At 32.8% G+C, this 15,114-nt stretch overlaps 1 protein-coding gene across 1 annotated transcript; it reads left to right on the top strand.

The window, feature by feature from the left end:
- The first annotated feature begins 1,009 nt into the window (after positions 1–1,009).
- LOC123710435 (cysteine synthase B-like) lies at positions 1,010–2,806 on the top strand. The gene has a single exon (XM_045662304.1). It carries the CDS (start codon positions 1,096–1,098, stop codon positions 2,071–2,073), a length of 978 nt encoding a protein of 325 aa, XP_045518260.1. The 5' UTR covers positions 1,010–1,095; the 3' UTR covers positions 2,074–2,806.
- Positions 2,807–15,114: the final 12,308 nt, after the last annotated feature.

Below are 15,114 nucleotides of genomic sequence, written 5' to 3'. Positions count from 1 at the left end.
TCTTGAAGAGTAGGTTATAATATTTTTTTAAAAATCAATTTATGTTTTTAACGGACTTTTGTTTCTGACTTTCTTTAATGAAATAAGTGTTTATGTACCTAAACAAGCCAATATAAATAGCGGCCAACTTTTGGGGCATTGTGTCTGATACATTTGACAGCTGATTCATGAATTTTGTCATTTAAAGTGTTACCGTTATTAATAAGCTTATAATGGCGTAATTGTTTTCTTTGTAAGCTGACGTTATAATGTACTTGTCTTTTTTATAAAGTACGAATAAAAAAGTGAAAGAAACACAGAAATATTACTGCTTCATATCCCAATTATTTCTGCTTCTATGCCCAATTGCTTCTACGCACTACGTACTGCTACAAATCAATCCAGGTGTTAGAGATGTAGGTCTAATTTTTATTTCGGATCACAGTGTTAAAATTACAATAAATCCATAATTTAGGCACATAAACGTCCAAACAATCTAACTGTGCTCAACACTCAACCATTTTTCATATCAGATATCTTAAAAAAGATATCAGTGTATCACTAAAGTATACAAAATGTACTAACAAGTGATCTTTTGTAAATTACATTTTTATATATATATATATATATATATGGATGTAGGATTTTCGTATAAATTATACAGAGGTATTAATAAAATAATGAATATTTGAACTGTTAGAATTATGTATTAAAAACAGTGGCGTCTCTGTAACTTTTTTTTATATGGAAAATGTAACATTTATATTCTGAAGGAACGGATTAGGATTTGGATAATAATCTGAGTTTAAGTTTTTAATAGTCATGGTAAATATTATACAAATCATTGTGACGCTAACGTTACTTTAAATTTTTTTTAATTAAGATTAATAAAGGTATCAATAATCTTACAATTTTATCAATTTTATATCGATATAATAAAAATTATCTAACCGATTAAATCTTGCAACGCACCGTTTATAGTATATAACGGTCATCAATTATACTATAAATGTGCGAGTAATTTTAGTATATAAGCTTTGTCATCACGTATTTCAGCAGTTCGCGAATACACATCGATCGGAATTCAACAATTCTAAGTGATAAAACACACAAGCAATGGGTCAGGCGTGTGAAAAACAAACTGATATACGAGCATCAGCTCTGGAACTCATTGGTAACACTCCATTGGTTGCTTTGGATCGTCTTTATACAGGTCCTGGACGTCTTTTAGCCAAGTGCGAATTCATGAATCCAGGTGGATCTATTAAAGACCGAGCTTCGTACCATATGATACAAAAGGCACGATTACGAGGAGAACTTAAGCCTGGAGACCTTGTTATAGAAGCAACTTCTGGTAATCAAGGATGCGGCCTCGCAGTGGCTTGTTCAGTTTTGGGACATCCCTTGACTCTAACCATGTCTAAAGGCAATACCGTACAACGTGCAATCCATATGGAAGCTCTTGGCGCTACATGCATTAGAGTTCCACAAGTCGAAGGCACATATGGCAACGTGACAAATGCAGATCTTATGGCAGCTAAAGATAAAGCTATATCTATGGAAAAGGAAACTGGAGCATTTTTCGTAAAGCAATTCCTTAATGAAGACAACATCGAAGCTCACTATACCAGCACTGGCCCGGAAATTTGGCACCAAACCGCGGGCAGAGTGAATGCTTTTGTGACCGCTGTTGGCACGTCGGGTACTTTTATGGGTGTTTCGAAATTTTTGAAGAAACAGAACCCTAAGATACAATGCTACGTTGTAGAACCCGACGGCTGTGAACCAATAAAAGGAAAGCCGATAACCAAAGCATCCAATACACTTCAAGGATCGAGTTATGGCGTTGTTCCAGATCTGTTTAAATATGAAGTCATGAATGATACCATTACAGTCACAGATGAAGAAGCTGAGGAATACATGCATTTAATTGGAAAGAAAGAAGGTTTATATGTAGGATATACCAGTGGCGCCAATGTATGTGCAGCTGTCAAGTTGCTAAAATCAGGGAAGTTACCTAAAAACGCGTGGGTCGTAACTATTCTCTTTGACACGGGTCTTAAGTATACTCCCGTACCTGAATCATTGATGTAAACTTTGATAAGTTATTAAATAGGAAAATATTGTAAGTAATACGCTTAGTAAGGAATGAAGCGTAAAAATGATCAAAGCGTAAATAGGACCTACAGTACTTCAAAACGCTTCAAAGATCTTAACGTAAAATTTATTTATTAAAAAACATGTGCTACCATTACTGATTACTCTAATGCGGTAACTATTAAATTTACATCACATACTAACACATATGTATAGAAAAAAACAACAGAACATTTAAGAGTAATAAATGAAAGTAAAATTGAAACGTAATAAAAAAACAATTTGTTACAGTATAGCAACTGACATAAATCAAACCCTTTTGTCAGTAAACCCCACGGACAGTTAAAAACGTCTATGGAGTTCATTACTTTTTTCATACATTGTGTCATATGTGCCTTTTCCAAGAGGTTAGTTTAGCTGAGGGTACGAAATTATTGGTATATTGTAACCCACTTACAAACTCACATTAAGTAATCAGCCATTGCTCAACAGTAACTCATATTGTAACTTAGTAGGTGTGTACTGGTAGTACTAAGTAAGTGATAATTATAGTTTATGTAAGTTATTCTCACGAATGTAATTATTAGGTGTAAAAATAGGATACGTTATAATGCGATATTTTAAGATACAGATTTAATGAAAAATAAAAATAATTTTATAAAGAGATGAAATTCCATTTAATGGCTTCGTTAACGATGTCACAATTCCCAAATTTATATACATTTTTAGGGCAGTATATGACGCCATAATATAATTCTCTGTATTTAAAACATTTATTCGAATAAAATCATAAACGAAATAACAAATATTGATTCAAGAGAAAGAAAAATCAAGAATATTTTATAGTGATATATAATACTGGAATTTGGTGTTTTCAATTGTGAAATGAGGAGAATAACGGTTACGTTGAAAGTAAACTTGGTATTAAGAGATTTTGACAACTCATTTTGCTGTAAGTCAATTCAAAAGGAGCAGCTTCGTTGCGCTAATGTTTTGACAGAGGGTAGGTACAATTCAGAGCGCAATCAATAGCGTTAATTAGTTTAGTTAATTTAGATTAGAATAGTCAATTGAGAATTTGAATTTGAATTTTGTCGTTGTGCATTAAATAAACCTTAGATTAACTACAGTCTGGTATCAGAAAACTCGTTTCGAGCAGTTGCAAAAAAAGTTCGCGTCGCATCGTAAAACACCTTCGAGAAGTTGGATAAAAATTGTATGACAGCTGTTGTAACTAAATTAAAGGCTTGAATAACGAGCTACGGAGCTACGTAGCGAGGTGATGATAACATAACATGTATATTTGTATGTCGTGTGAAACCTGTATTGATGTTCGTACAATATACGTGCACATGTACATACGTCCCTAAATGTTTAATAAAAGCTTAGGGCGGCTGCGATATGTGGGTTAGTACCATAATATAATATGAGATATCATCAAAGCTAATTCTTGAGTCAGACGACACTTGTTAAGGAGTGCATAGATTTAGAGAAATGGACTAGACGTCATTTTGACATTATGAAATATGATTTTTTTTTGTTCTTAACTTTAAATATACAATCCTTGAAAATAAATGGGCCTTAGCCTATGCAAGTATCTATCCTGAACTCCGAGACAACTCCATCTCACTTATGCAGACTTAAACCAGTGTCCGATTTCGAGCTCCATTGTTTCGAGGTCCTTGACAACTCCATCCTAGCAACGCAGCCTCGGTCAACCGAGTTTTCTCTTGCCACCCGGCTGTGAGTTCAGTAAGGACCTTGGGGTTCTGTCGTCCATCATTCGGTGCACATGAAATATGTATGCTAATTGTATAAAAAGTACTATTTTAATTCTGTCCAATCAGAAAGAATATTTCGTTATTACTTTGCATTTTGTGAGTAGCGTAGCGTAGATAATGAGTTAAAAATTGACAAAAATATTAATTAATTATATATCAACTTTTACCATTTAGATAACGATTGCTTATTTAATTATTATTTTTATAAAAATTGTAACAGATAATTATATTACTAAGCCAGCGTGATTCGATTACAATTGCGACCATACAAAAAATCCAGATCCTCAACTAGGGTCATAATTCAAACGCATGACACCATAGGTAAGAGAATCTTAAGACTATATAGAAAAAATAAGAATAAATTCCAGCCACATTACATACACATATATTTATAGCTCTAAATTTAATTATTTACTAACAATTTTTAAAGATAAAGAATGTCAATAAATAAATAATTCTTAATGTATATATCTAGTAGACTACGCTTGTGGCCAAAATTATCTCGTTACATAAGTGGCGCTACGCACAAGTCGAAAACAAGTTGTATTTGTGGCCTAAGTTGTTTTATAAAATAAGCCTGTCTGAGTTAATCCTTTAAGTTTACTATAATAATTTTAAAACTGAATCACGCTACAGAGACATTTGTTCATAACGTATGTGTTTTTCCTGCTATAATTTTAGAACTTTTTACATTATTTACTTGATGGCATCGACTATTTACTGTTATACAACACAAAAAGGAACAAGATAAAAGAATACAACATTGTATGACATATAGAAATATAAGAAATCAATGCTATATTTCAGACAAAAAGCACGCCAAACATGTCATTATAGTGCCGAGGTTATTAAGTGATTGCGCTCCCTCAAACGTCAGTCTATATCAGTATACTCGTACTATGAATGCTACAATTTTATCACTAATGATCAGCCATATCGTGGAATGACTTTGCGTATAGATGTTTATATCTCTAAACGTTGACGATTCAACGAAATGGTCGACCATTTCATCAGTTAATAATTGAATACAGCAACCGGGACGTAAATCGCTAAGTTCACATGTGTCGAAATAATAATAAATTCAGTTAAATACTAAATCCTTTTAATTATTTCAATTGCATTACGATACGATTGCTTACATTTTAGATGTTCAGAAGTGTCGCATAAATATCGTCATATTATATCATCGTAAAGTCTTCAGTGAGAAAGCTGCTCCCAGGTGCTTTTGGTGTTTCTAAAATTGTATGTATCGCGCAAGTTTTCTAGATTTAGCGGTCTAAATAACTAACTTAAATGAATGTATCTTTGTATGAAATTCAATAGGTTGAACCTATTGTTTGATTAAATTGGATTGACTCACGTTATTAAACTTAATGTAGTAACCATACGTAGCATCATATGGTTTTGTGATCTTACATTCCTAGATGTAAAGTGAAGCAAGAAGCAGTGCGCGTCTTGCTAATCTAGAATTTTGTGCGATGTTTAATATTTGTTATAAAAACATAACCTATCATAATAAATGAGCCGATCTACGTATCATTGCATGTACGAGAGTTAATTTGAGAGTCTTTAGAATAAATTGCACTTACAATACTATATTAAGGGTGTTAGTGAATGAAACTATGAAACTAACTGCTGTTTCGGAAAAGGTTTTTACTCTTTTTCCGGCACTTCACTTTTAGTGAGGTCTGATAAAAAATTTATTTGTTTTTAGCTACCATGAATTTCCCATTATTTGTACCTATAATATGTAGAGTTTTAAGTTACTACCACTATAATTATGGGATTAATTGATAATGGGTTTAACAAAACACAATTTATTTATTCGTCGACTTAAGATCGTCGACACAGCGACAAATCGACTGAGAAGTGAAAAGGTAAGTTGGGCAGGGGATGGCCCGAGGGTCTTTTGCCTACTGTAACAATATTTCATAGTCATATCCCACCTTCAGGGCCTGATCTACTTAACGGCTTTTTGGGCTGCAGCCCGGGCCCCGTCAATACAAAGGGCCCCCAGTCCCCGGTGAAAACAATAGGCGATATTTGTAATTAGAAAAAAATTAAATCATTGTTGGAATCCCTGAGATCAATCAACTCATGAGCGATACGCGACTATCGAACGGAACGGGGAATTCCCCATCGCTTGTTTTCGGTCAGTGTATTTTTCCGCGTGTCCTCTATTAATAATAATATTATTAATAATTTATTGCAAGAATATGGTACAAAAAAGTGGTACAATAGTAATTTGGCATATTCTTCCATACAGTGGCGCGGAAATTTGTCTCTGAAGGAGTTTTACATTTTACATTATTAGTCATATTAAAATAGGTAAATTCTTATATTATTTGTTTCGTACATATTGTTACGAGCTAGGGGATCGGATAGAAAATGCCGTGAATTTATTCAAGGGTTTATTTCTTGATAAATCAATGAGGAATTTATGGGCACAAAATTAATTGCAGAGATTCACTAATAACACACAAAAACACAGTCACTAATTACTTCACTTCTGCACACTTCAGTACTTTATCACTTATATTCACTTTATTCGCACTTTATCGCTTCGGTGTTTCGCTCTTGTTATCGCATTCAAAACTAAGTGACTAGTCGCGTTTCGGCTCGCTTATATATCCCTGGGAATAATTCTAAACAATATTCGAGAACTTTCTAGGCGGGCTTGCTACTGAGTAGCGATTGCACAATTCTAGAACGTTCGCACTCTTTGTCTCTTTCGCACGTTGCTCCGTCCTTGTCGTACGGCGTTCTAGAGTGCTCGTCTAGTTTCGAGAAAGTTCTGATCTTCTCTCTCTCTCTCTCGTATCATTTCGTCCTTGTCTCACACCTAGAAAGTTCGGTCTAGAATATTCCTTCATCAAAGGGGTATAACTAGGCCTGAAAACGCCTGAAAACGGGTCTCCTGAAAACTGCACCACTCGACTACACATGTTCTGAAACCGACTGAAAAAAGGTTTCAGCTTCCTGAAAACTCGGGTAACATTATGAAAATTACAATTTTCTAATATGTGATTGACCCTCTCCTGAAACGGTCAGAAATCATATTACAGCCTGCTGAAAAGTTCTCTAACTAGTGGAAAAATCTAGAAACATGCAGTCGACCCGTCTTCGTAACAATATCATATCAAATGTTTTTAAACTTATGTAACTACAGTGTTTCACGCAAATAATTATTTATTGAGTAATACATTTTTTCCATAAGTAATACAACAAGTCGATTTTTAAAGAAGGATCGGAAGATCTTTTAATTCTTTTGGTATATTATTGTAAATCTTAATAGCCATACAAAAGGTGTTTTTTCTACAACACAGGAGACAAGTCGTAATAGTCCAGAGCGCCCTACAAATTCACGAACCGCCCATGCCCATTGTAAATGGTAAAAAACATAAAAGTTTATTAGTTGTACACATTTTCGTTACCAATGGTAAGTATTTTTAAACATGGGTGACGGCCTGTAGTTCGTGTTGCTACCTTATTTTTATAAAACCTGCTTGAGACCTTCTTAAAAACTGCAGTACTACCTGAGTTCGACACGTTCGTCAAAATAATTTCATTGCTTCATACCATAGTACTGTAAAGCATATTTATTAATTACACTAAATTACACTTAATTTTTGTTTTATTTGAACCGAAAACGCAACAAATGAAATATGAAGATTCAAAGATATTCCTCAGAGATTTCAATATCATAAATTCACCCCAGTGAGGGGTGCTTTGCTGAATCTGCAATTCTCGCCTTAGACAGGTTAAGATAAAATATGTAAAATATTACTCAATTTATAATTACTAAATTGTTAACCATAATTCACATTCAATAAATGCGATTGAGGTTCGTTTATATTATTATATTTATAAGATAAACGATTCGTTCAGATTTTCTTTGAATGTTATCCGGAGTAGAAGTATCTTATGTGACATTTCACCCATACTAACGAAATTGATTTGTTATGTGGAAAGTATTAACAAATGTATTTAAATATTTGCGTTATGTACATATGCATCAAAGAGAAGAGCAGCATAATTTATATATTTAACAAAGGATATTATAGAAACAACTAATGGGCAGGGCCTTCTTGAACATAATCAACATAAAATTAGACATTATGAAAAAGTCAGTTGACCCAACAAACCACTCAAGATAAAAGGTATTTAAATTATAAAAATAAAATTCCAGCGCGACGTCTTCGGTCTTATCGAAGGTCTAAGTACAATAGCCAAATCTCACAAAAGTATTCCGTCTTATGAGTAAAGCTGAGGGCGGAATTTAGTCACTTTAATATAGAGATGTCTGGAGAAGTTGCGTGTAACTTTATTGAAGCTACAAGTATGTAACAGAGCGCTTGATTAGATGGATAAGTTGGGATGAGACCCACATCTTAAACTTGTATAATACTTGATGCAAATCAGACACCCTTGGATAACCATGTTTAGATCTATTAAGAAACTCTGAGAATCTAATATATATTAGGTAATTATTTAACTTGAATTTTGTATTTCTATTTAATTCGATTTATAACGGGTGTACGCTAAATTGTGATTGAGTCATGAATGAAAGAAGTAAAAGTCACCAATTAACTAGCGAGTTTTAGGGTAAGATCTAAAGTCGAGATATAATGGATGAACGTAGAACGTGTCTGTATAACAAGGCAAAAATGTAATTAGTTAAAGTGAATAAAGTGTTTTTATTTATATTATTAATTTAATGTTTACTGAAGTCGTAGCTTACGGTTAGATTCAGAACAACTTAGCGCTAGTATGAGTCCTGTACGTAATCAAATACGTTTTTGAGTGAGACGAGGATAAGATAGTAAAATATATATTTAATGAATAAAAGCCGACTTCTCGCAAATAATGGTTTAATTGACTGAAAAATGCATGCAGTGGTTGCTATGCATTCTTGTTACCAAATTTAGCATTATTTGAATGCTAGAATAATGACAATTATGTATTTTACTTGTTTTTACGTAATAAGAAGTACAATCAAGCAGGCGCAAATCCTTACTTTTATTGTGTTTTTAATACAATTTATGTAATATAATGTGTATTAAATAGTATATAGAATCTTTGTTGAGATAAATGAATTTATATCAACGGGCACGTATGTCAGACAAAGTCTCTGTAATATATTGATTGGTTTACGTGAATTTTTACTCTGCTTGTGTAATAAATTTGGATGTGTTTCGCACTAAAAGTAAAGCTGACTAAATTATAGTAAGAAACTAGGTATAAAAGTAATAAGAAGTCTGATTATAAATTAAGATTATATATATAATAAATATATGCAGGAATGCAGGGGTATATATCAATAATAGTATTATTGATATTACTATAGTAAAGTAATTAAGTATTTGATGAATCTTGTTTTTATATTCTAATTTTTTTATTTAATTTATCAAAGTTTCAGGTGCTGGTGTGGGCTGCTGAGCTTGGCCTCCATGTGAGTGGCACATTGTATACTATTGCCAACATGAGAGGATGTCCGAGAACCTAGCATACTACTAGTTAGGCCGCAGCCTTGATTGCACGAAGTTACCACAAGAATAGGATCTCCTGTTTTTAAGTCACCATGATCGTGGGCTTTCTGTTTCGTATGTAAGGATGTACGACACAAGATAGAGCCTCTAGGAATCATGAATTCACATTTCGCCAATATCCGTCCTGTAACTGCATACAAGCGGTCCAATGCAATGAGAGGAGTTTCACCAATTAGTTAAAAACCTGAAGATTTGATCTCGTTACAAATTGTTTGAGACATTTTGTAACATAACTATTTAGAACTATTCGCTATTAGATCTACGATTGATGTGGGACATGGACCTTGCAACCGTGTGAATAGTATTCAGTTTTTATGAGACTGTTTCTAACGCGTAAGGTGACGCAAATGCAAAAAAGTCATATACATAACAAATCGATATAACAGTCCTAAAGACGGGACTTACAATAATATTTGCAAACCCTATTGTTTATACAAGTAAAGATGGAAAAATATTATTACAGAATCCATCACAGTGAGTTATGTGTGATCCGAAATTGGATGCTTTAATTGTACCCCTCGCGTGAGGAATTTGAAATTTGATACGATATGGCAACCCCAGCGATAAATAAAAATGTATACCCTATTTCTCTTTTTCATGTATCAGTGTAGGTGACCTTTGACATTCATAAATTAGTCAAAGACAAATTTCAGCTTTGAATTTATACCCGAGGCTTACGAAGTTTTATTTATTATTTAAAACCTTCTACTACATTGGATACATGCACATACAGTTCCCAAAAAGTACCAAAATATCTATAATTACTAATATATAATGTTAATGAAACTGTCTAGGTTTTTAAGCGCCTCCAGCATGTTTGTAGATGTAAGGATACCCAACTTTCATGAAGTCCAACTCACAAGGATCGCGAAGGTTCTAGGATGGGATGAGACGCTCCCAGAATAGAATTCTAGAGACTGTGTACTCGAACATGTGTGGCAGTCCTATATGACGTATTTTATATTATTGATTCTTTATATTTTAATAAAAATATAGCACTTATAATAATCAAGATTCTTTATAGAATACATAATTCTCACCGTCCTCAACACGTGTTTGTATCATATCCAAAAAATTCAACTTTAAAGTCAGTACAGACTCTTTGTATGACACTGCATACAAAGAGACTGTATAATTAAGTGCCTTACTTACTTACTTACTTACTTACTCACACCACTAATTAAACAATTTTTTGTTAAATTAATTTGCATTTTCTCTTTGTGTTAAAGATTTTGTCAGAATTGTGTGAGATTTAAGAGCCTTATACTCCGGAATGTTAAAATTTGCTTAAATTCAAAGAAAAATTATATGGCGTAACCAAATAATTTCCGTCGCCACATATTTTTGGTGTATTTTGTCTTTACAAAAAGGCATTTTTAAAAAGTCGCCAGATGAAGGGATACACGTTTCGTTGGTCTTTTTAAACAAGTAGACGATCACGTGTAAATGTATCAGACATCACTCTACATTCTTCGAATCTAGAGAAAATAAAAATTACCATCACTTTTTCGTTACATCTATACCTAAGAACTTCTTGTATCTCTTATATGTCAAAGACAGAATAATCACTGAAAGTATTTTACAACGTCCCGATGGCACCAAAGTAACGACTCTCTTAAAAGAGACATCCGCTATCTGGCTGTGAAATTGCATTCGTATAGCCCAAAGGCGCTATATACGACCTCTTATTAATGAAATTTCTCTCTGCTTTGTATAGTGCAATAACTAAATAACAACTAAATATATTAAAACTCGTAACACCAAGTAGAGCGAAATTTCTAAATATATTTTCTTAATATATATGTATATGTAGTTATTTATTTTAATATATAGGTGACCAGTTGATGGCGACTTAAGAAATTTTAAGAACTGTTGAAGCTCCACTTTTCACACTTTTAATCTCGAAATATTTTGAGAGATTAACTGTGAAACCATTAGCGAACAGGGATTTTTCTAAGATTTGCATAAATTGTCTTACATACAAAAGATGAAACTATGAATTAGTAGCACACCATTACGCTTAGAGTATGATCAACACAGACTAATTTATTTTGTATAGTTTTGCGATGATCTTGAAACAAATTATGAGAACTCCTGATATTTACCAGCGTTATGAAAGGAGCGGAGTTTATCTCAAAAATCTTCAACTGTTTTAAAAAAATTAAATTTACGTAAACAACGTGTGACGTTAAGCTGAATTATTATTTATTATTACTTAACTGTTGTTAATAATAAACCATAATTGGTACAGAATTATTAATAATAGTATTAAGGATAATGCAATTTATATCTAAATATTTCATCATTACAGCTTTTAGCAGTTCTGAAATTACAATCATGTTATAGAATTCGTAGAAACATTTTCTTTTATAAGATTGTTAATTAATAAGTCTGGCAGCTCGCTGAACCAAATAGGCCAGATAAATGTTACTCTTCTAATTAATTAAAAATTCTATCGAAGTTAGTCAAGTAATTATTATTTGATCTATCTTATTTAAATAGTATAAAATAAAAACAGCCACTTCAGCGTTGTAATTTGTTCAAAACTTTCATTTAAAAATAAATGTCAAATAGCTCTGATAGCACTGGGTGCTTGATAGAAAAATAGGATTTTAGAATTAAAATATACAGCCGAGATTTATTAGTTCCTCGTCCAGGGTTCAATACAGAAAAATAAACATTTTTGCTTTTTATTGATATTAATTCATCTCAACAAATCTGAATTACCTTTTAGATAACGGTCAAGCCTTCAGAGTGTTTCACAAGAGGGTTTAAAGGTCGAGGTAGCAGTCTCTGCGATATGAGTGTTGTAGATTAGTATGCTCAGAAAGTAATTTGTTTACTACTGGTTTCAGATTACTAAAAAATATAAGTACGGAAGATACATTATTCTACTATGTCATCGACAAACACGGAACAGGTGCCATGTTCCATGTACCAAAAACTTTGACTATAAAAAATAAGTTTAGGTAGTAGTTCTACTCGAAGTTTCGAAGAAGATTTAAGGAAATATTTGCTAATGTCAGTTTTAATACATAAAACAAATTACCATTTGGTTCTCGCTACCGTATGTTTTTTTTTTATTATTCTAATCAGGACTGCTACTCGCTTATGAAAACAAAACTTAATATTTACTCTAAATTTATGATAGACCCCAGTTTTAGAGCCACTACAATATTATATTTCATAATTCTCTTAGACCCTAAAATTAAAAAAAAAAAGTTGTCCAACATCACATTAAATTAAATGACAAACTGTTAAAGTTAGACATTCTATATTGTAGTAATATTAAATAAAACCTTTTTAGAGGTTATAAATATTTACAAAGTATTCGCTCAGAATTTCACAAACAATTGACAAATGAGTTCAGGGAATAAATAACTAACTACATATACCGTAATGGTTTGTTTGTTCATTACTGTGTTATATAGAGCAGTGTTGGCGTAATGCCTTTAGCGTCTCACTCCCATCCCTGAGGTCCTAGGTGGACCCCCGGCTGGTCTTTCCGTCTTCATGCGCATTTTACGCTTACTAGTATGGTGAAGAAATATCGGGAGGAAACCGGCATGCATTAGAACCAAAACGGGGTATATCAGGACGTTAATGTTAAACTGGATTAAAGTCTAGTGTCAGTCCCATATGTTAATATCGATCGAATTTTATATAGGTTGTGATATATGTTTTTATATATGTAAAACTATGGTTTTTGTATATATAAATTTGAGTGAAACTACTGAAATTAAAACTTTTATGTGAAGAAGATTTTCATAAAAATATACTAATAAAAATGAAACACGTTTGAAACCTCACATCGGTCACAATATTTCTTACCCATAAAACAATTTTCTATCAATATTTTTTTTCTACGTGCCGTATTCTCTACCTACATAATAATACTTCAGTCAGTCAAAAAAAATATAGGTATTTGACATTTCAAAATACGCCAGCAGATCATAAACCTCTTCTCTACGACAAATAGCAATCTTTTTTCGCAATAGATTTAAACAGATGTGCAAGGTTGTTTCTTGAAAGCAGTTTAAACCCCCCTTAACATTAAATTCGGTTTATAAGTGAATATATGAGTATAAAATATAAGTATAGTTATCTTAAACTTGGAAGGTGTTTATCGATAAGAGGAACATCGCGGGCAGTCCGTTAACCATTCTCACAGTATAACTTTAGACTTTTCCAACAATTAACGATGTAACTTTTCCGAAGAAGAGCCGCAAGACCCCATTTTTCTCGAACATAATATGTCGATAAAGTTATAATAAGGAACAATGTGGAAGAAGTCATAAATTTTGTTAAATAACCAAAGACATGTAGAAGAGGTCGTTTGAAATTTCATCTATAAACATTGTGTTTGTTGAACGCGTTTATAACTAGTTAATGTTGCCAAATTAAAAATAAATAATTGTCGGCCTTTTAAGAATTGGTAAGCTCCTATTAAATATAAACATTACTGCGTAAATTTTTCAACGTCCACAAATAAGTCGTGTTATCGAAGAATTATTTTATATGACTCATTATATCATGTTTTATTAAATTATTATCAGTGCTATTTCGTTAGGCGTTATATTCTCTAATAAATTATTTTGATGAATAATATACACAATAATTTCGATACACGACATCCATTAGTGAGCCATTAAATCATAACCATCTAATGAGCTATAGTTACTGACAGTGGCGTAGCTAAGCTATTTAAGGCCCCAAGTATCGGTTCGAGCTAAGCTGTTCGGGGCCTCCAATGAGCTTACAACAAAAAATACCTCATGTGCGTTCTGATTTTAATGCCTAAATACTTGACGTTTACTTGACAGAAATTAGACTTAATCAATATAGTTTTAAACAAAATTAAAGTACATGAAACAAACGGTCAGGAGGCTCACTTGATGTTTAGTGATACACACGACGACACACACTGGACACTCGCACTCGACAAGTCAAAGTCGAAAATCATTTATTCATATAGGTATCACAATGTACACTTATGAACGCTCGATAGCTCACAAGTGCGTCCGGTCTTTTAGAAATTACGTAGGTACGCGGTATCTTGATATGCCCTAAGTCGAAGTGTCGAAAAGTGGCTTAAATAATGGTTAGTTGTGGAACGAGTTACAATTTTCATAAAAAAATAGTTTTCGACTACACACTACTGTTAAGACATGTGGACTAATCCAAAAGGTGTTATTTCGTAATCTACCTCGACAACAACCTAGAGTACTATATATATGTATAAAATCGATATCAAGGTTAAGTGTACATTTCTCAAGCCACTCGTTTAATTTTTAATGTGGATTTTTTTAATAGTAGTGTCGTAGTAGTGGCTTTAGCGTGCGACTGTCATACCTGATCTGGTTGGATACACACACCTCTCTCATCTACATCTCTCGTGGAAGGGAAACATCGTGAGAAAACAGGCATGTCTCAAATCCAAACTTAGTGCGTCAAGTCAGGGCCCCAAATGTAGAGTCTGCATCTGCTTTATGCAAAATTAGTTACATTGCAATACAAGCAATTAACTTGCCATTATCAACAAAGTGTTGCTTAAGGTTGATTTAAACTACTGTTTTGAAACCTTTAATGTGTTTTCAATATTATGTTAATAGCGGTTTAGTAAACTTTATAGTTACATCGATTATAACAGTACTTTAATACTAATAATATAAGCCTTATTCACTAAAAAAATAGATAATTTTAACCTA

Source organism: Pieris brassicae, chromosome 5, assembly GCF_905147105.1.
Source record: "Pieris brassicae chromosome 5, ilPieBrab1.1, whole genome shotgun sequence".
NCBI classification, from domain to species: domain Eukaryota; kingdom Metazoa; phylum Arthropoda; class Insecta; order Lepidoptera; family Pieridae; genus Pieris; species Pieris brassicae.
Note: the sequence above shows the minus strand (reverse complement) of the source record. Positions and strands in the feature narration are given on the sequence as shown.

Coding starts and splice junctions, on each gene's coding strand:
- LOC123710435 (XM_045662304.1), top strand. CDS start 1,096: ATGGGTCAGGCGTGTGAAAAACAAACTGATATACGAGCATCAGCTCTG.